Here is a 20,210-nt window from a genome sequence, read left to right on the forward strand (position 1 = left end):
ATGAAGGACGAGAAACTGGTTAGAGGATTTTTATGTTAGTGAAACAGGCAATCAGCACTGCTTTGTTGAAAATGGGGAACACATACAACAAAAATTGCCTTTTTGACAATTAATTGGAAGCATTTTGGATCAAAATTTCAAAATTTTGTCTAGACAGATTTTGACATGTATATTTATGATGACAACTGTAAAAAAAATTAAAAAATCAAATTGCCTTCTACAGCGTGGAAAATATGAAAAATATGATATAATAATATACACAGGTGTCAAATTTCATCATAATTTAAACAAACTATATTTTAATGTTTTTAATATTACGATGAATATTAAAGGGACAAACTCTGAAAATTTTGAGTCAATATCTTTATTTTTAATAAAGTTACAACAATATTTCTACAATAAAGAATTGGATGAAAATAGCCTATGCAACAACGTATGTATATGTGTTTGTCTGTTTGCTCTGCAGCTGCTGTGTGGGTGACTTCCAATTGTACTTGTCCTTGAAGTGTAGCCGACTCTCACTTGTGTTCAATTCATGGCCACTGACTGCAGCTGGATTTCACCTTCACTGTCATTCAAAAAAAAAACCTTGGCCAATTCAATAGAATACGTACAAGTATTCTGGATATATAAAAAGGAGAAATTGTGTGCATATACCGGTATCACACGCTTATACATAGACGCTTCCATGTAGGCCAATGACAATGTGAGATAAGCTTATACATACACATACATACATATAAACAAATGTTCTGTTTTGGTAGCAAAGCAGTGCCGCTGTAACCATTGACAATGTTGGGTGTGTCTCAGTGGCAGCGCCTGTTAGCCTGTGGTTCGTGTGAGTTTACAATTACGTGAACTACTACTACTACTACTACTACTACTACTACTACTACTACTACTACTACTACTACTACTACTACTACTACTACTACTACTAGTAGTAGTAGTAGTAGTAGTAGTAGTAGTAGTAGTAGTAGCAGCAGCAGTAGTAGTAGTAGTAGTAGTAGTAGTAGTAGTAGTAGGTAGTAGTAGTCACGGTAGTAGTGACAACAAGGTAAGATAGAAGGGTTCAGTATTACTCACGACAGCCAAATTTACGTTTATGTAAATAATTAATGATAACGCTCAAAATGTAATTGAAATAGCCAGGTCGTATCGCAAGAAATGGTAATGTCCCATAAAAAATCGCAATGTCCCATAAACTTATTTTTAGTCACCTAGTGATAATCTTTATGGCCTGACTTTATACCCTTGATAAACATGTAAAAAGTACACCTGTGACCCTGATGTTTATTTTTCGGGTTTACATAGTAATTTTAGTCTGCTCAGAAGGTTGGCAACTTATTACGACTCCGCCATTCCCATATTTGTCAAAATATTGACACTGTTTTACACAATTCGTGACAATCCTCTGGGGGTGTGTACTTAAAGTTGGTCTTTGTTTTCGTCAATGTCATTGACCTGGCGGTGTCTTTCTTTTCCCCTATGGCAAGGTGAATGTTAATACTTTGACGTGTCTGGATCTATCAACAACTCTTGATTTGGGTAGTTGGTTACAACAGCCTCGTGGTAAAGATATTGAGCTCTAGATCTGTTATTCCTTCTATTCCATTTGCAGAGAAACATACTACTTGTTTTAATCCCCGAATAACGAAATCCCAACCACAGGAAAGGTGAGCCAATTTACCACTACAATTTGATTTCAGTATCGTAAGTGTTACCCTAGAGCTTCGAAGTGGTGGATTTCAACTCTGTCTGTCTGTCTTTCTTTGTTTGTTTGTGGAGAGAAAGCACGTGCACAGATTCGAAATTAACCTGTGAGTGAATGTGTAGGTTTATACGATAGACTACAATCTATCCGTTACGTTACGACAGTGTTATAGCTTACAGAGCCTTCGCTGATTAATTTTGACTATACAATACCATTCTCGCAAGCCAGAGTTATTATTTCTACCACTACATTTTGAAATAAGTAGGAGGCTCGTTAAGAACAACGTTGCCGTAAAACATGCCGTGGTTTGCGACGATGTACAATACTGGTATATTACAGTTGACTCAGGCTGAGTTGTAAGTTTTTAGTTGTCTGAACTAAAGTTTAATTTATTTTTTTTTTCTCTCTTTTAAATAAGTGTTTTATTTCGAGAGAGACAAATTACAGCAACACAAGTGCAAAAATAATACGTGACACCATTTGGAACATCTTAATATAGTGTTACGTATAGGGTGTAATTTCTTTACCTATAGAGCATCGTAGTAAAAATGTCTCAAGTTCCCTGAAAAAAAATTAAACTTTAGTTCAGACAACTAAAAACTTATACATGTATAACTATATATGCTCATGATGAAGCTAGATTTGCTCTGGGTAATTAGTTTTTGCCAGACAGAAACATGGCCCTATCTTATAGAAAAATGCAGACTTCCCAGGCACATTTTTAAAGTATGCTTTGAGATCGTGTAAAACCAATGCATGTACTGCAAGGGCAAATGCCCTTGCCTCCGACTTGTTGAACAAAGATGATATTCAATTTTGAAAACGTGTTGATCAGCAAAGCACTAATCGTGTGCCTCTTGCCAATACTGTTGGGGGAGCTACTGGTCACAGAGATATCGCCAGTATGTGGCATGATCATTTTAAAAATCTTTTCTCTGCAGTAAAGTCTGAGAACAATCAGGAGTTTGTACTGAACAGTTTGTCTAATGTTAATGACCTTCCACAGCTGTTCTCTGTTCAAGACATCAGATCTGCCATTGAAATATAAATATAAAATGGATAGGGGTAAAGCGTGTGGCCTTGATGGCATTGATACTGAGAATGATGTATTTAGTTGTATGAAGATCGCTCGAAGCGTGAAACTCTGGGTAACGACTTATTAGATCTTTATTCTTTTGAATTAAGTATATATATATATATATATATATATATATATATATATATATATATATATATATATATATATATATATATACACTGAGGTTCTATATATAAATAATATCATGATATATTAATATATATATATATATATATATATATATATATATATATATATATATATATATATATATATAAATTAGTCGCCTGATGATCGCTGAGGAAGCGTGAAACTTCTGAGTATTAAACGACTTATAACATCGTTATTCTGTTGAATTAAGTCTATAATAATCTGCTACTATTATATTACATCGAGCTCTGTTCTCTCCAGTGAGACACTTATACTTTATGAATATGGAGAGAGAGAGAGAGAGAGAGAGAGAGAGAGAGAGAGAGAGAGAGAGAGAGAGAGAGAGAGAGAGAGAGAGAGAGAGAGAGAGAGAGAGAGAGAGAGAGAGAGAGAGAGAGAGGGGGGGGGGGGGTGGGGTGGTACACCTTGGACACTTGTTTTGTACTGTAAACTTGTACATAGACATGTACATCATATCTCCAGGACGCGAGACGGGATATATAAAAAATATGTATAACCGTGGGGGGGGGGGGCTACGAAAATTCTTGGATTCAGTGGGGGGCATGAAATTTTTGGGGATAACCACAAAGTTTTGACCAAAATATGTTCTCCCCAGTCCCCACTGTTGTAAAATTCTGCTCGTTCCTAAAATTTGTATTTGTAAAGGGAAGCTATTCATCCAATTTATTGCTGATAAAATTGTGGTATAATTTCCATTCCCCTCTAGTACTTTTGTGGAAATCCCGCGAGCCCGACAGGTCATCTTTTATAGTACTATTCTCCGTTTAATAACCTCCTAGCTCGTTTCTTTTTCGCGAAATGCTTTTTTTTTCAGTGACTTAAAGTGTCCTCCTATAATATTCATCCGCAAGATTACCACCAAATCTGTTTATTTATTAAAATAAAAGGATTATACTATCAAAAGATGTATCTACATACATGTATATGATATTTTTCTGTTGCATGATGTCAACAAATAATGTACAATTGCACTATTTCGATGAGGACTAAGTTACTGTCGCTTTGCGCTCGTAAGGTGTCAACTTCCGATTGGGCGTTGTTCGGTACTCAGCGTCGTCGTGGACCTCGGTACAAATGGCTCGGTATAGGCCGAAAGAGAGATGATCTAGGAACTGACAACCTTACTTGTTTTGTTTTTTGGTTTGAAAACTTGTAATTATACCCAGTGACAATGTATACCAATCAATACCAAAAACGAGATTTCATATCATTTACGGTGGCTGAAGAAAAGTACAACAATAGCAAAGGTATTCGTCGTCAGTCATGTCGAAGGGTGAGTTTGTTGTTTACGGAAACTATGACGGAAAATACAGATGTGAGATGAAATGAAATGAAAGCTCTTCTTGTTTGATAAACATCAAGAGAAGGCAATGAAAACAATTATAGCGTAATATACTGACACAGCGACTACTCATAGCAATCATAAGGTGGTGGTGATGGTCTACTTCCTTATGTCTGCAGATAGGACATACACTTGTTTTGTAAAATATGGTGTACATGTCAAAACATATGTTGATGTTACTGGATGTAACCCATTCAATGTCACGTACTATTTGTCTACTGGATAAATGGGACAGAATATTGTACTGGCAATGCATGCAATGGGGTACTTCTCATAACTCATTTGTCACTAATTTACATAACAAAGGCATCACCCAAAGTAAACATGTGTTATTGTGATGAGCAACTACCTGGATTGTAGGGATTGTTGCTCTTGTCAGTTTGTTTTAGATATGTAAGACTATGGAGGTAGAAGGGGATATGACCGCCACCATATTTGACTTTTAACTAGCTCTAGATGTATATGCTACGAGGTTCGACATGTCTTCACTCTAAGATGTGGAGTGTAAGACGTGTCGAACCTCGGAGCATATACAATGTACATCCAGAGCGAGACTTTGACCATAGACCATGACATGTCGAAAGCCCTTTCTTTTAGGGTCTACAGTGTGACTGGGTAGTACAGCTGATAGCCAAAGTTTATTGAAGGTGACAGCTAGGCAAACAGAATTTGAAACAATGTGACTTTGCAAAATGAGCCTTGTTTGATCTTTCCTTGTAGCGATAAAAAAGTGGTCATCCTAACCATTCATTTTAACACTCGCAAATACTAATGAGCAGAGTATAACATCAAAATCCTTGAAGTTGTGTAGAATGACTCTGTCTGGTGTTTCACCATAAAGTAATCTGTAAGATACAGATATTCGTGCCATGCTGTCAGCCGGAACTCAGCCTAATAGGGCTGAACAGCACGATATATCTTACAGTCAAACCATAAAGCAGATTGACTAATAAGACTGGACATCAATACATAATTCAATTCCTCAAGGCCCTTAATTATTAAGACGTCACTTAATATTATGACATTTATTATAAAGTAATGTATTTTTGCCAAATGTCCTGTCATTTAGTAGACTGCAAGATACATCACCTTCAGACTTCTAAACCTCGACTGACGCGAGTGCTGACTGATAGCATAGCAAGAATGTCATGCGTTACAGACTAGTCGTTTGGACACACGTTTATTAAGCAACCCTTTTACCAGCATGTTATAGTCAGGGCCAAAGGGCAAGTCAGTACAGCTGTCAGTTTATTTTAGATATGTATGACCGTGGAAGTAGAAGGAAATTTGACTTCCATGGTAAAAGGATGAAACAAAGTCAGGTTGGAATTGAATTGAAAGTTTATTATAGCTTTTCAATGTGTTGACCCTTCACAGCAGATTTTGTTCTTGGATCTAATAAAACAGTGTCAACACAAACATCTCACAACAGAAAAAATGTTAGAGGTGAACTAAAATGAACTGTACATAATTACTATTTTCGATGTACAATTTTCTTCTCTTACAGATGTGGAATCGGTTGTCAAGACTTCAAAGAAGTGTTATATGTATAGTTGTAGTCCTAGGTACTGTGTGTGGACTCTATATTGTACCAGGATTATATTCAAGTTATAGACATGGGCATGGAGAAGTGAATTTTTTTCACCGGAATAAGATTTCTGGGAACGAGGGTGACGTAAATGGAGTGATTGACATGCCACCAAATATGCAGGAACTACGTGATAAAGCTGCTAAACAAGTGCAAGATATAATGGTTAGTACATACAATATGACTCACCAGTGATCTGCTGTTTGTTTCTGATTGGTTAAAGCTATGGTTAAAGTTCTAGCCTATGTACAATGCTAGGTGTTTTCCATTTAAATCATTCATACCTTGCTTGTGACTAGAATTGCAAACTGCTGGTAATGCGGCTTGAAAATTGTGATGTATACATGTGCCCAATCAGGTTGTTTGTCAATTAGTGGAGTGTCGCGTATGATCATTCAAGTGAAGTGATATTTTGGTGAATGGAATATACCTAGCTCTGTAAACAGGCTACTAAAATATTTGGGCAAGATTTAAACCAAGATTGTCAATTCAGTCAACCCAGCTGTATGTTGGGAACCTGGTAAGACAGAGATTGCTATGTGAATACTTTAATTGTATGCACACACAGACTGCGATGAATTGTATACTTCCCAGGTAGTTGAGGCAGAATATAGTACTATTGTGCCACTATTGGTCTGTGTAAGAGGTAATAATTGTATACTTCAATGATCACATCATTCAGTGTGGAAAATGCTTTATAAATATGTATCAGTATTTGTATTATATTATGATATATCAGTTTAAAACCATTTGCGAAAGAAATTTTGTGCAAGGATGCCAAAGTTTGATGAAAAGACTTTTTTAACATTTTGTCATGGATGCTAACAATGTCTTAGTAATACTGGAACAGTGACATGCTGTATTATAAAATAACAGTGCATTCACAAAAACTCATGGAATCAATAAAAGCAATTAGTTCTGAACTAGCAGAGAATTCTATTGATTTTTGTTATGAATGCTGTGAAAAAAAGACTGATTTTTGAAACTCCAACATTTTGTCTATTGTTTCCAATTAACAACCTGCTTCTGAACACTGCTATTAGTGACCAAACTATTGAATCTTTTTAAATTTTATATGAGCAGAATTTGACCTTTTGTTATCAGTATTCTCCCCTTTTACTGTGACTGTAGTGCTACTTTCTACACCTTGTTACTTCTATATGTGTGCTGTCTTACAGGACAGAAGGAAACCTGTCAAAAAAGGTCCACCAGGTTTAAACCGAGACAATGTTGATCCCGCACTGCATGAAATGCAACAAAAACCACCTATAGAGGGAGATAATGATGAAGATGAGGTGAGTAATGGTTAGTGTAAAATAGATGCGGTGAGTTATGGTGAGTTTAGTATAGATGAGGTGAGTTATTGTCAGTGTAGTATAGTTACGGTGAGTTATGTTCAGTTTAGTATAGTTGAGGTGAGTTATGGTTAGTGTAAAATAGATGAGGTGAGTTATGGTCAGTTTAGTATAGTTTAGGTGAGTTATAGTTAGTGTAAAATAGATGAGGTGAGTTATGGTCAGTTTAGTATAGTTGAGGTGAGTTATGGTTAGTGTAAAATAGATGAGGTGAGTTATGGTCAGTTTAGTATAGTTTAGGTGAGTTATGGTTAGTGTAGTGTAGATGATTTGGGTTATGGTCAGTTTAGTGTAGATGAGGTGAGTTTTGGTCAGTTTAGTGTAGATGAGGTGAGTTATGGTCAGTTAGTATAGATGAGGTGAGTTATGGTCAGTGTAGTATAGATCATGATGAGGTAAGTTATAGCCAGTTTAGTATAGATGAGGTAAGTTATAGTCGGTTTAGTATAGATGAGGTTAGTTATAGCCGGTTTAGTATAGATGAGATGAGTTATAGCCGGTTTAGTATAGATGAGGTGAGTTATGGTCAGTTTAGTGTAGATGAGGTGAGTTATGGTCAGGTTAGTATAGATGAGGTGAGTTATGTTCAATTTAGTATAGATGAGGTAAGTCATAGCCAGTTTAGCATAGATGAGGTGAGTTATGGTCAGTTTCGTATAGATTGGGTGAGTTATGGTCAGTTTAGTATAGATTGGGTAAGTTATAGCCAGTTTAGTATAGATGAGGTAAGTTATAGCCAGTTTAGCATAGATGAGGTGAGTTATGGTCAGTTTAGTATAGATTGGGTAAGTTATGGTCAGTTTAGTATAGATTGGGTAAGTTATGGTCAGTTTAGTATAGATTGGGTAAGTTATGGTCAGTTTAGTATAGATTATAGCCAGTTTAGTTACTAGTACCCATTTTTAAAGTAAAACTCAATGATAACATTCAACATCCTCTCTCTGTCACAGTATGGTCTAGGATGTCATACTTATTCCGTCTTTTATCGTCTCCCTTCTCTTTTTAAGGCCGATGAAGAAGATGAAGTCGATGACAAACCTAAATATGGTAAGTATGGTGAAAGAATTGTTGACGAACCTGCAATTGGATGAATTTGTCACTAAAAGTACATTTTAAAAGGTGAACAAATGCGAGGCTGATCTCATCCTAGCCGATTTGATTGATGTCTATTATTCATGAAAAGTCACTTTCACCACCTCTACAGCACAGAAGTACTTGCAAAAATAAGAGAAATTAAATTAATCAAATCAGCCATGAAGAGACCTGTGAAAATATCTGCTGTACACTGGGCTAGGGAATTCTGAGTAAGCAAACCATGGAGGTACTTCATTACGTTTACTTACATCACCAGTACTCGTATCTTTGTCTGTCTAATGTTTCTGAATTTGTTATAATGAGGAAAGAAAAGTAACACATGTAGGAATTGAACCCACGTCCCCTAAACACTAGTCAGAGTGCGCCAACCAGCTGTGCTAACGTTCTAACTGGTAGATAATGTGAATTTATCCTGATGTGTACTTTCTGTCCTCGAGGCGTGAGAAGCCAACTCATTTTTTAAAGCTTTTGCCTTTCAACCAAAGGATCTAAATAGATTCACAGGTCTACCTGCCTAATGGGTGGCCAACTTAGGAATCAGTTATTATAGCAATGCGGATCATACAATTATTATGATACATGGCTTTTTAAATAGTTTTTTGGGTTTGCTATAAATGAAAGTTTCTACCTACCTGGTAAAAGGTAGAAGTAATAAGCATATGCCCAATATTATTAAAATCTGATGTACTATACATGTATGGCTCGATTTCTGTATTTACCTCTATATCCGTCATTTATTGTTTGTTTTTTATTTTGTTGCGCTGAGAGTGTTCACCTTCTTCCTAACCCTCAGCCTGATCTGATACTATAGGAGTGCACATTCAAATCTTGCATGTATGCGAAGTGAGTCGATATCCACGTTATATTTAACACTCTCGGACTGAAGTGGAAAACAAACACCCACCAAAACAATAATAATACGTTGTTGTCTGTGCTCTGTACCTGAGCTCTGTTAGAAGAGACTGTTCTGAGTAAGGTACCCATAAGTTTTTGATGTGAGACGTGTTCTCATTGGTTGGGTGGGTAACTTAACGTGTGAGATTTGAACATTACCAGCAGTGAGAGTTGGTCAGATGTAGGGGCAGTTACCAGTGTGCCCTCTAATGATAGCCAAATGTTGTTGTTGTGAGTCAAAATGATAAAAGCTGTCATTTCTTGTGAGTCACCACATAGTAGAGATAGGGAACACCAAATGTTGGTGTGTCACTAAAAATCATGTGTGTCAGTGGCACATCATTGTGGCTTGGAGGGCACACTGGCGGTTACCAATCCGATTAAAATCTGATGTGGTGAACATGGCTCTATTTCTTCCTTAACCTCTAGTTCATTCATTTATTGTCGTTTGTTTTCAAGTATGTTGTTCCGGAAGTGAAGAAGATCAATCCAGGAACAACAGAATCGAAAACAAACACTGAAATAAACAAATGAAATACAGGAAATAAGGAACAGAGCTGTATTCATCACATCAGATTTTAATCAGATTTGGGTGGTGACAAGATCAAAACATGAACATATAATAAATAGACAATATTGAGGCAAAGACAAAGATAATGGTAATAAATTTCTGTCCACTACTTCTAATTAGATTGGCATATACCCAACAATCAGCCAAATGGCAATGTTATACCATTTATTTCACAAAAACCCAGTATCAAAATATGCGTATTTTATGTTTGTTTCTTTGTCTAACTGCCAGTTCTCTGTGTACTATAAAATGAACATTTATTTGCAATAAAACCAAACTCTTAATATTATTGGTTTATGTCCAGGTCCACAGAATCCAAGACAAGAAGCAGTTGTAGCAGCTTTCAAACATGCCTGGAGTGGATACAAGAAGTATGCTTGGGGTCATGATGAACTAAAACCTATCAGTAAAACACACAGTGAGTGGTTCAGATTAGGACTGACATTAATTGATTCCTTGGACACAATGTATATTATGGGACTAACAGAAGGTAGGTTTTATATAAATTAAGTTGATTTTTTCAAAAAAAACCCCAAAACCATACACATACCTTCACAATGTTACACATATATGTGTGTTTATAGACATGAGCTGTTATTTATTTATTTTATTTATTTATTTATTTATTTATTTATTTATTTATTTATTTATTTATTTATTTATTCATTTTATTTATTTATTTATTTATTTATTTATTCAACAACATAGAAATCAGCCTCAGAAGCTGTCTTGTGGTTGCCATGTTGAATAAAAAAACAAAAGCATAAATTTGTTATTAAAGGAAAATAAATACAAAAAACAAAACACAACAGAATGCAAAATACGACAATTAAAAATGCAATCATTTTCTACATCTTTTCTACTAGTGTTTCTGTTCAGCACCATAGAAGATATAACATTACGTCGTGTTGGATGTTGGTGCTATACATATTCTTTTGATTGATTGATTATCAAACCATTCATTAAATAAAGTCATTTGTAAATCAATTCTTTTCATTGTACAAATGTAGGGTCAATGTGTCAGTGAGTTATATCATGTAGAAAATGGCTTTTTTATCAGAAAGGTAAACAATACTAGTGGAAATACATGCATTTTTGTACACTTTAGATTCATTTCATGACTACATCACTTACCCACGGTACCACTGTCATGGTATGAGATTACCAAGAAAAGCTGAATTGAAACTTGCTCTTCATTCATTATTCAGTGTAGCTCATTACCATGGACATGCATTGTCTGATAGAAGTCAGCAAACATGTATAAGCAATAGCAGAACATGAATATTTATGATTGCTTCCTATATTTGAAGGTAATAAGTACTTAAGAGTGATGTAAATTAAGAAAATTACTCTAGAACCCAACGATTATGAAAAAAGTATTTATTTCCTGAAGTGGAGTTTCCCTTGAACAAAAAAATATTGATTTGTTATTGAAGTAAATCAAATTGTAGCCATTTCAATATTGAAATAAATGTGTATAGTTCTGTGTTACCTTTCTATCACATGTAGTTATTGTAACAGATGGCCCATTGTACTCTGCCTATAAAAAAAAACTGAAAGAAGAGTCACAACAAATAGACTGACATGTGGCTCAGTTACTATATATATCTTGGATATATGTACAAATGTGATTTGCTAGAGGCACAACAAGTGAACAGGCTGTTACCTGTACATTAATTTAAGCCACACAAGCTGCAACTGAAACCAATTTTGAAACTGTTTTGTTAGATTTATTTTAATGACTTACTCATAATATCGTAAATTCTGAACAGTATTGAATCACGTGTGGGTAATCAGTACACATAGTATGATACAAGAAGCCAAGTTTAAAAACTGACCTATACAGTGCCTTTTGCATAAAATAATCTGCACATTGCCATTCAATATAACGGTTTTACCAGTAAATGCTTACATTGTAATATCTATTTGTCAACTTTGAGTTCTTTATCCTCTTTCTTTTCTTTTTTTTTTAATTCCTAGAATTCCAGGAAGCCAGAGATTGGGTTGCTAATACTCTGGATGTTAATCCTAATGTTGATGTCAATTTATTTGAAACTACAATTCGTGTTCTTGGAGGCTTACTTAGTACTTACCATTTAAGTGGAGACACTGTGTTCTTAGACAAAGCTGTAAGTATAAAATATGTTTTCTGTTTTCTCTAAGCTACCATTACAGGGTGTAATTCTGTTTTCTCTAAGCTACCATTACAGGGTGTAATTTTGTTTTCTCTCTTCTAGGTTAAACTTGGGGATGCATTGTTGCCGTGTTTCAACTCCAATTCTAAAGTTCCATATTCTGATGTTAACCTGAAAACGCACCGAGCACATGCACCAAAATGGGGACCAGATAGTACGGTGTCAGAAGTCAGTACTATCCAGCTAGAATTCAGAGATCTAACATTCTCTACTGGTAACAAGAAATACAAGGTAGGTATATTTGTGTGTGATAAACAGTGCAAACTAATCCTGTATATGTAACTGGTAGTGAGGGATAGTGCATAGTATAAGTGCAATACCACTGTCCCTTCTGTATTCTGTACTTGATACACATAGTACAATGGCTGACTGCACACTGACACTTTAGTAGATCGCTTCCCTTATAGGTATACACTCTCTTTTGTTTGGAAAGCTGTTAGTAACCTTCAGTTATACTGGAATAGTTTGAAGGCAGTCAAGCAAATATGGTAATAACTAAACTTTACGACCACAACTGACACTAGCAATGTGTATGTCAAGGACCCCTGCCTACATTAGCCTAGTTGTAGTCTTGAGGGACAACTGGCGCTACAACTATTTTATCTACCCTAACTGCCTTTTTGATTTTTTGAATTTTATTGTCCCTCCTCCTTGGTGAGGACAAGTGAAATTTAAAAAATCATAATAGCAGTTTAATAGGATGGATGGAATAGTAACCATACCATCTGTCAATACTATATAGGAAGACTATGACTACATGCAAGTATAAGCTAGAAGTAAAAGACATCTACCGTTCAGCCAAGAGAGAATTATAAGTCTGTGGCAGTTTAAGTATAGGATATACAATGAGGCACGTGATGAAATATTTCAGTCTACACTTACCCAGTTTATAGACTTTTCTTTCAGTTCCTATCTGTGCACCAGATAGCAAACTTGCCCACAGCCCTACAGTTCTGCTATGTGTTCACCTTACATTTACTTCATAGCTCACTACCTGTGCTTGAATACAGTTTGGGTCTTAATCATTGCATTCAGTTCTCTTTTCACTATTTCTTGCCTTCAGGAAGCAGTTGATGAAGTCATGGACCATTTGTTGAGCCTTCCCAAGAAAGATCACCTGGTCCCAATATTCATCAATGCAAATACTGGAAAGTTTCGCACTGGATCTACGATCACGCTGGGTGCCAGGGGTGATAGTTACTATGAATATTTATTGAAACAATGGATACAGACAGGACAAAGTGAAGGAAAGTAAGTTATTTAGAAACTAAAAGTGTGCCTCCTTTGAACAATCAGTTGCTATGTTTGTGATCATAGTTGCTAGTGAGTTCATGTGTTGTTTCAGAGTGTAAGTTTTCTGTGGGAAAAACCTCAGCAAGTTGATTGATCTCAAACATTATATCATATTTTATTTTCTATTAAAGACAGCAGGGAAATAAACGTGTATATCTTTGAATAAGTAGTTGCTATGCATGTAGTCGTGGTTGCTAAATATGTTTTAGGTTGTTTCAGAACAAAAGGTATCATGTGATGGAAAAAACCCAGAGACAATTTGAATACCAAGATGGCTGCCAACTGCAATTCTTAAACAGGTTACTTAATTTTTCAGAGATATTGATATAGTCATGTTTTCATTTACTTTCTGTTCATAAAGATTTAAAGAAGAATATAATAGTGCAGTCGATGGGATACAGGAGAAATTATTGAAAGAGTCCGTACCAAATGGTTTAACATTTATTGGAGAACTACTCAGTGGCAACAACTTTAGTCCTAAGATGGTAAGTCTGTCCAAGTTATGGAAAGACTTTATTGTGGACACTCTCACCAGTTTTCCTTTTGGTAGTAGCTGTAAAAAATCCCTCATAATGTTTGATAACCAAATGAGTGTTGAACTAACCTTCACTGTAGTAACTGGGAAACGGTTGTTATTTGCTAAGTGTCTTATTTGTTGTGTAAAGACTTAATGTTTATCCTATATTGTTCAAACAGTAAGAGCGCTATGAACATCTTACCCAAGTAACCACCCTTCTAAAATTTATGACAGAGATATGATGTGAGTCAGTTTGCCTGTTCATTGAAGTGTGACCTCTAGAGGGCGCTAGTCAAAACCCAGTCCAGATGCTGGATACAAACTCATGGCAGATTATCTGACTTGCATTACAGTGATCTGTACTTGTAACATCTATATCATGTATTGATGATAATTATCACCCATATTTAGATAACTAATGATTACAATATACAAAATAATAACTAAATGTTATCACAGGGACCAAAAATAGCTGTGAGTACCGAGTTTGCCATAGCATCATGCTGTAACTGTAGGTCTTTGTAAGGTACTCGGTAACCCAATTTATACTGTGTTCATCTTGCTGTCTAAGGTATTATGGCCACTGGTAAATATTTTATACCTGTGCCTGATTTCACCTTTTACGGAAAGAAACTAAATGTCTTAGACAACAACAGCAATATTTTACATTGACATTATGCAGACTTTAAATGCAATATACGCCCCATTACATACCAGATGATGCATACAGAATGTGTTCCAACATGGCTGACAGGAACGCAAACAAGTGTAGACAGTTACCATGGCAGCAACATATTAATGTCACATTACACATACAGTGTCAATACTATTGTTATCTCAAGTTCATATGTTTTTTCTAATCTTTCTGTATTTCTTTGAACAGGACCACTTGGTGTGTTTTTTCCCAGGTACTCTAGCACTTGGTTTCTACAACGGACTCAGTGAACGGCATTTAGACTTATCAGAAGCTCTATTGTACACCTGTTATCAGATGTATCAACAAATGCCAACGTTTCTTAGTCCTGAAATTGTGTATTTTAATACTAATGTACATGGCCGTGAAGATATTTCTGTTAAGGTACAGTATGTTTTAATTATTTTGTGGTTTAATATTTAGCATTATTACAGACTAAGAATCATTTACTGTGGTTCAGAAACTTGCTTTATGAAGTCTTGAAAATAAATATTGGTTTGTCTGACCTGTAAACATATCTTTAAAAGTACTGAGCCCTTCTGGAAAAAAAAAGACTGAGAAATTCTTCTTTACTGAGAAATTTTATTTTTCCTTCTCTACAGTCGGCAGACACCCACAATCTTCTACGACCAGAGACAATTGAGAGTCTATTCTACATATTCAGGGTAACACAGGATGAACGATACCGAGACTGGGGATGGGAAATATTCCAAGCTTTTGAGAAGTACACCAAAATACCTTCAGGTGGATACTCATCTATAGACAATGTTAAAAGTGTGAACCATCCTGGTTTTAAAAACAAAATGGAGAGTTTCTTCCTCGGAGAAACTTTAAAATATTTTTATCTCCTTTTTAGTGATGATATGAACTTGATACCACTAGACCAGTATGTATTTAATACAGAGGGACATCCTCTACCGATAAGAGAAAATAGTAGGACAAATGCAAGGTAGAAACATTCCTGAATTGTGAACCTTTTTTTTATTGTGGTGGTGTTGTCGGAGGCTGAAACAATTTGTGTGAAATCTGAAGAATAATCAACCATGTCTGTTGAAATTACTGTATGCTTTAAAATGGAGAGATTCTTACGCACAAAAGGATATTACTGAGGAAGCATCTACAAGCTCATGTTGAAGACATTTTCAGATGTAGTCTGAAGTGCTATAACCCTCCATTCTGTCACAGTTGTATGTGGCTCTGGTGTATACTCATGGTGAACTATGACCTTTAACCTTTCTTTTCATCACCATTCCTTAGAAGTAAAATGTTTTGTTTTTGGACTAAACATACATTCATACCAGGGTTTTTTTTTTTTTAAGTGTCAGTAAAAATGAAAAAGAGAAGTCAATTAGAGGAATAGATGTCTGAGTATGCCATATTTTGGTTATCAGAGAGATAAAAGATTTCATAGTTTGGCCACTAGGAGTGCTGTTTAATAGCAAGCCAGAAGTGAGGGCCAGAGTAGTTGAGTTATACAGCCGGAAGACAACAGACATGAACTTAACACTCGTCTCCATTTATGTTGTTCTCGCAGTGCTGTACTCTAGTGACTACCAGTAATCAAGACATGCCTAACCACTACTGTAATGCACATGGAGTTCTTATACAGACACATATTGTTCACAGCTTCATGCATTGCCATACGTGTAGTGGCCATGGCTAAATTTTAGCCCTCACTTTGCCAAATCTGGGGCGCCCTCTTGTGGTACTTGCATGTGAAATGGCCAAACTTCAATAACCGTATTACAGCATGTTATAGCCCATTTTTGTTTAATCCAAAAAGAATAAATCTGAAAGTCTACATTCAAGTGTAGATAAATGCTTGAAGATGTTTAACTCATTCCCCATTTTAGTTTTGTAATAATATTTTAATCGATTTTTTTGTGTTCGAATGTCCCAGTTTAAATTTTTTGTTCAACTAAAGAGATGGCCAATTCTTAATTTATACCAGACTTGCACATATGAACAAAAACATTCCCAATAAACTGAATTGTGTTATTTTATGTTATTCTTATTGTAAAATAGCTTTTATACAAAGTTCAAAAGAACCATGTGTTGTTCTTAGTATACCTCATAGTCTGCTCAAGAAACTTTTTGAGATTTTGTCGGGAGTAAAATTCTCCTACATGTATTTATAAATGAAATATATGGCCAGTGTAAAAGTTGGTACAGAAGATGATGGGCTGCGTGGAGATGATACAGTAGTTGAGGCCAGATATCAACTTACAAATTGCTTGTGTTATGTGAGCTTATATGGAATTTACTGAAATGTACTATGGATGCACAATGTTGTATGTACAGTTATCTGTAAACTACACACACAGACACACACACAGAGAGACACACGCACACACACACACAGACATGCACACACATACAGCGACAGTACAAAATGTACAGTGTATGAAAAGCACTTGGTTGCTACACAAATTTACTTCATATACTAGTATATATTTAAGTCAATTGCTTTCAAAGCTTTCGACATACACCAGGATTTTTTGTTGCTTTTATCAATTTACATCTGAAGGACAGCCAGGATTTTCATAAATCTACTAATTCTATAGTACTAGTAGCTTAGGATCCGTTATTCATAGATACTTATATCAAATGTCTACATGCAAATGATCAAATATGGTATTTGAAACATTTGACCTTGAAAATCAAGGTCAAGGTCAAAATGATGCCATCTTGTTCATCTCACAGCTATGTAACAAAGAAGTCAAGGGAAAGTGTCTAGTACAAAATTGTATCAGATAAATCGTACAGAATTACTTTTACAATAGTTGGTATCTCATCACATAGAGTGAGAAGCCCATGACTTATTTCACTCACAATAAAAATAGGGGTATAATTTCATATCACTTCAAAAGTGTGAATATTTTGTTTTTTAGAGCCAGCAAGGATAGTTTAGTATTTGCTTTGTAGAGTCTAAGACCCATGTAAATTTTATGTCAACATAAATAAAGAACCATGGTTGCTTTAGTGTTTGGTGTAGTCCACCTGCACACCAGTGGTACTGCCATCCTCAGCAACCTTCAGAGTGCAGATCCAAAGTTTTGCTACAACACTATGTTGTTTGTAGTGAGAACCTTACTACATAAACAAAGAAGCACAGTTACATCGGTGATTGGTGTAGTCCACTTGCACACCAGTGATACTGTCATCCTCGGCTTTTGTTTGCAACCTTCAGAGTGTAGATCCGAGCTTTTGCTACAACACTGTGATTGCTGTTGTTTGTAGTGAGCACCTTATGAGCACCCTGTTGAGTTTTGTATGTCTTTGAAGTCAACCACACAGCATTATATTATTAGGCCTAACATTCACCACTGAGATATTTACTGAGAAATCACAAACGTGGCACTGATTCAAAATGCCCCCACAATCTGTAAAAATTGTTCTTTGTATGTCTCTTAACCAGTGAATGCAAAGCTATCCATTCACATTTAGTTACCAGAGAAAGCATTATCATGTAACAGTACATGGTTTTAATTACATCAACTGGAAAGGGGAAAGTCACAATCAATAAATGTCATCAAAGAGGTGAAAGTTAATATGTAATGGTATGCCATGTTGTTACCATCAAAGACATAGTTAACTGAATAGGGTACTTGGCATTTACTAAAATCAACATGTAGACATAAACTATGCTTACTATGCAAATGCCATGCTATCCTTATCAACCCAATAACTCTAGCCTCACCTGTAAAATTATTAAACTGTAAGACTTCACTTTATAAAGTGTAGTTGTATACGTATGTTGTCTGTAACCAAAGAATAATTTTATTATGTTTTACATTAATTCTACACGTGAATATCGGTAATTGTCATAACTAAATAAGTGAAAACAAGTTGATTAATTAAACAATATAAAAAGTGCAATGCAATGCAATCAAGGAAAATTTGCAAAATATTTTTAAAGAAAATTGTAAATTGTTGTGACAGGTGTTTCATGTTTACTATTCTAGCAAATACTGTACGTGTATACAGTAAAGTTGAAATTATCTTTACTCAAGAACTGTATATTGTAAAGTAAAAGTTTTTGCCAGAATCGTCAGAATATGTCAATTTTGTGAAGATACACTGTTTGTGATTTTGGTATGTATCGGGTACTGAATAATAGTTATTAAAAATTCACAACTTTGAATTTATCATTTTAATATAGTGTGTATGCTGTTTTGATGAATGATGGTTGTTATTTATGTTCATTCCTTTTTAAAAAAAAAAAAAAAAACGTTTAAAATGTAGTTCTTTTATCTTTTAAAGCCCTACTGACAAAGACGCCCACGTGTACATTTGTAGATATATTGTAAAGTGCTTTGAGCACAGAGTGGGAAAGCGCTATATAAAAACTATCATTATTATTATTATTATTATTATTATTATTATTATAGAACCTGCGTCTTCAACAAAGATTTGTTTTAAATACCTGTGCCTAAATGTACAATTCTAGGGTGTACTCAACATTGGTAATTAGGATAGAGGTGAGCCCCCCTGTGTTGATCAATTTGACATTCTTATTCAACCATAGACAGTGGTTCAAACTTGTCGTACCGATTAGTTACTCATTCGATACCCATCAGTGTGGTCGCATCACGCCCACATGTACATTTATACTTTGGTCCTGTGCCTTGTGCTAAGACTTGTTAAAATACCTAGGCCTAAACAATAGCTCAGTGTCAATATAGCTGTAACTCTGTTTATATTGTTTCTACTACCTCAATGTTATGTTTTTATTTGCAAAACAAAAGGTTTTCCTGCTTGCTGGCATACGGGAACAAATATGTGCCTTGGAAACAAAAGTTTGAAACTATCGCAGTTTGCTGAAAACTCAAACTCTTTCTTAGTTACTATCAAAAATATCAGAGTTCATGTGTAAATTTTGTAAATAGGAAGTCAAATGAGAGCAAAATTTAGCTATTTAGATTCCAAAATGGCAGCCGAATACTATGCTATAATGCTATGTATGGGGAAATAAAAAGATTGCCAATTTCATGTAAAAAAATTAAACCCTAAAATTTCTTGACTATTTCAAAATTACAAGTGGTCTACCAGGAACAAGTCTGAAGAGAATTCAGTAACTTTGATTTTCAAGCAAATTGGCTACTGGGGAGAAGTATTCTGTCAAAACAAAGGAAAGACTTAAAAATGATGTATTTGGACCTTCAATTTCGTTCTACATAAATTTGTTTCTCCAAAGACCACATGAAGGTATACAATGACATGTTTAACTAGTGGTATATCTTTCTTTGAATTTGCAGAGATTTATTTTTAACAGTGGGAGTCCTTTAAAACACTGACATTTGGCAACCATGTTAGAAGTTAACCACATTGTGAAATAAAGTTTTAAAGTGGCCATATGGATGAGAATTTGGTCTTTATTTTGGATTTTTATTTGATAAAACAAATTCACGATGTGTTTATACTTGAAAAAATAATGTGAAATAACATATACTTAGTCTATGTTCATCACTCAGTAAACTACAAAACATTAAACCATGTATAAAATATTTGTTATTGTACGTACAATAACAAACTTTTTACACTTATTCCATCTTATTGCAATTGAGTTATGAACATGGACTTGGTATATGCTCTTTCGCATTATTTTTTTAAGTATAAACACATAGTGAATTTATTTTATCAAATAAAAATCCAAAATAAATACCAAATTCTCATCCATATGGCCACTTTAAAATTGACACG

The 20,210-nt window shown here is 35.0% G+C and overlaps 1 protein-coding gene across 3 annotated transcripts; it reads left to right on the forward strand.

Annotated features, from left to right (window-relative positions):
• Positions 1–4,027: 4,027 nt before the first annotated feature.
• LOC144440550 (endoplasmic reticulum mannosyl-oligosaccharide 1,2-alpha-mannosidase-like) lies at positions 4,028–18,635 on the forward strand. Of its 3 annotated transcripts, none has more exons than XM_078129932.1 (11): positions 4,028–4,236; positions 5,813–6,058; positions 7,072–7,188; positions 8,256–8,295; positions 10,113–10,298; positions 11,789–11,937; positions 12,046–12,238; positions 13,071–13,254; positions 13,658–13,781; positions 14,697–14,891; positions 15,110–18,635. In XM_078129932.1, exons 1-11 carry the CDS (start codon positions 4,135–4,137, stop codon positions 15,458–15,460), a joined length of 1,887 nt encoding a protein of 628 aa, XP_077986058.1. In that variant the 5' UTR covers positions 4,028–4,134; the 3' UTR covers positions 15,461–18,635. The 3 variants fall into 3 exon arrangements, with proteins under 3 accessions (XP_077986058.1, XP_077986057.1, XP_077986059.1); XM_078129931.1 differs by having other exon boundaries at positions 12,046–12,234; positions 13,067–13,254; XM_078129933.1 differs by having other exon boundaries at positions 4,029–4,210; positions 12,046–12,234; positions 13,067–13,254.
• The last annotated feature ends 1,575 nt before the right edge of the window (positions 18,636–20,210 follow it).

Source organism: Glandiceps talaboti, chromosome 10, assembly GCF_964340395.1.
Source record: "Glandiceps talaboti chromosome 10, keGlaTala1.1, whole genome shotgun sequence".
In the NCBI taxonomy this organism is placed as follows: Eukaryota; Metazoa; Hemichordata; class Enteropneusta; family Spengelidae; genus Glandiceps; species Glandiceps talaboti.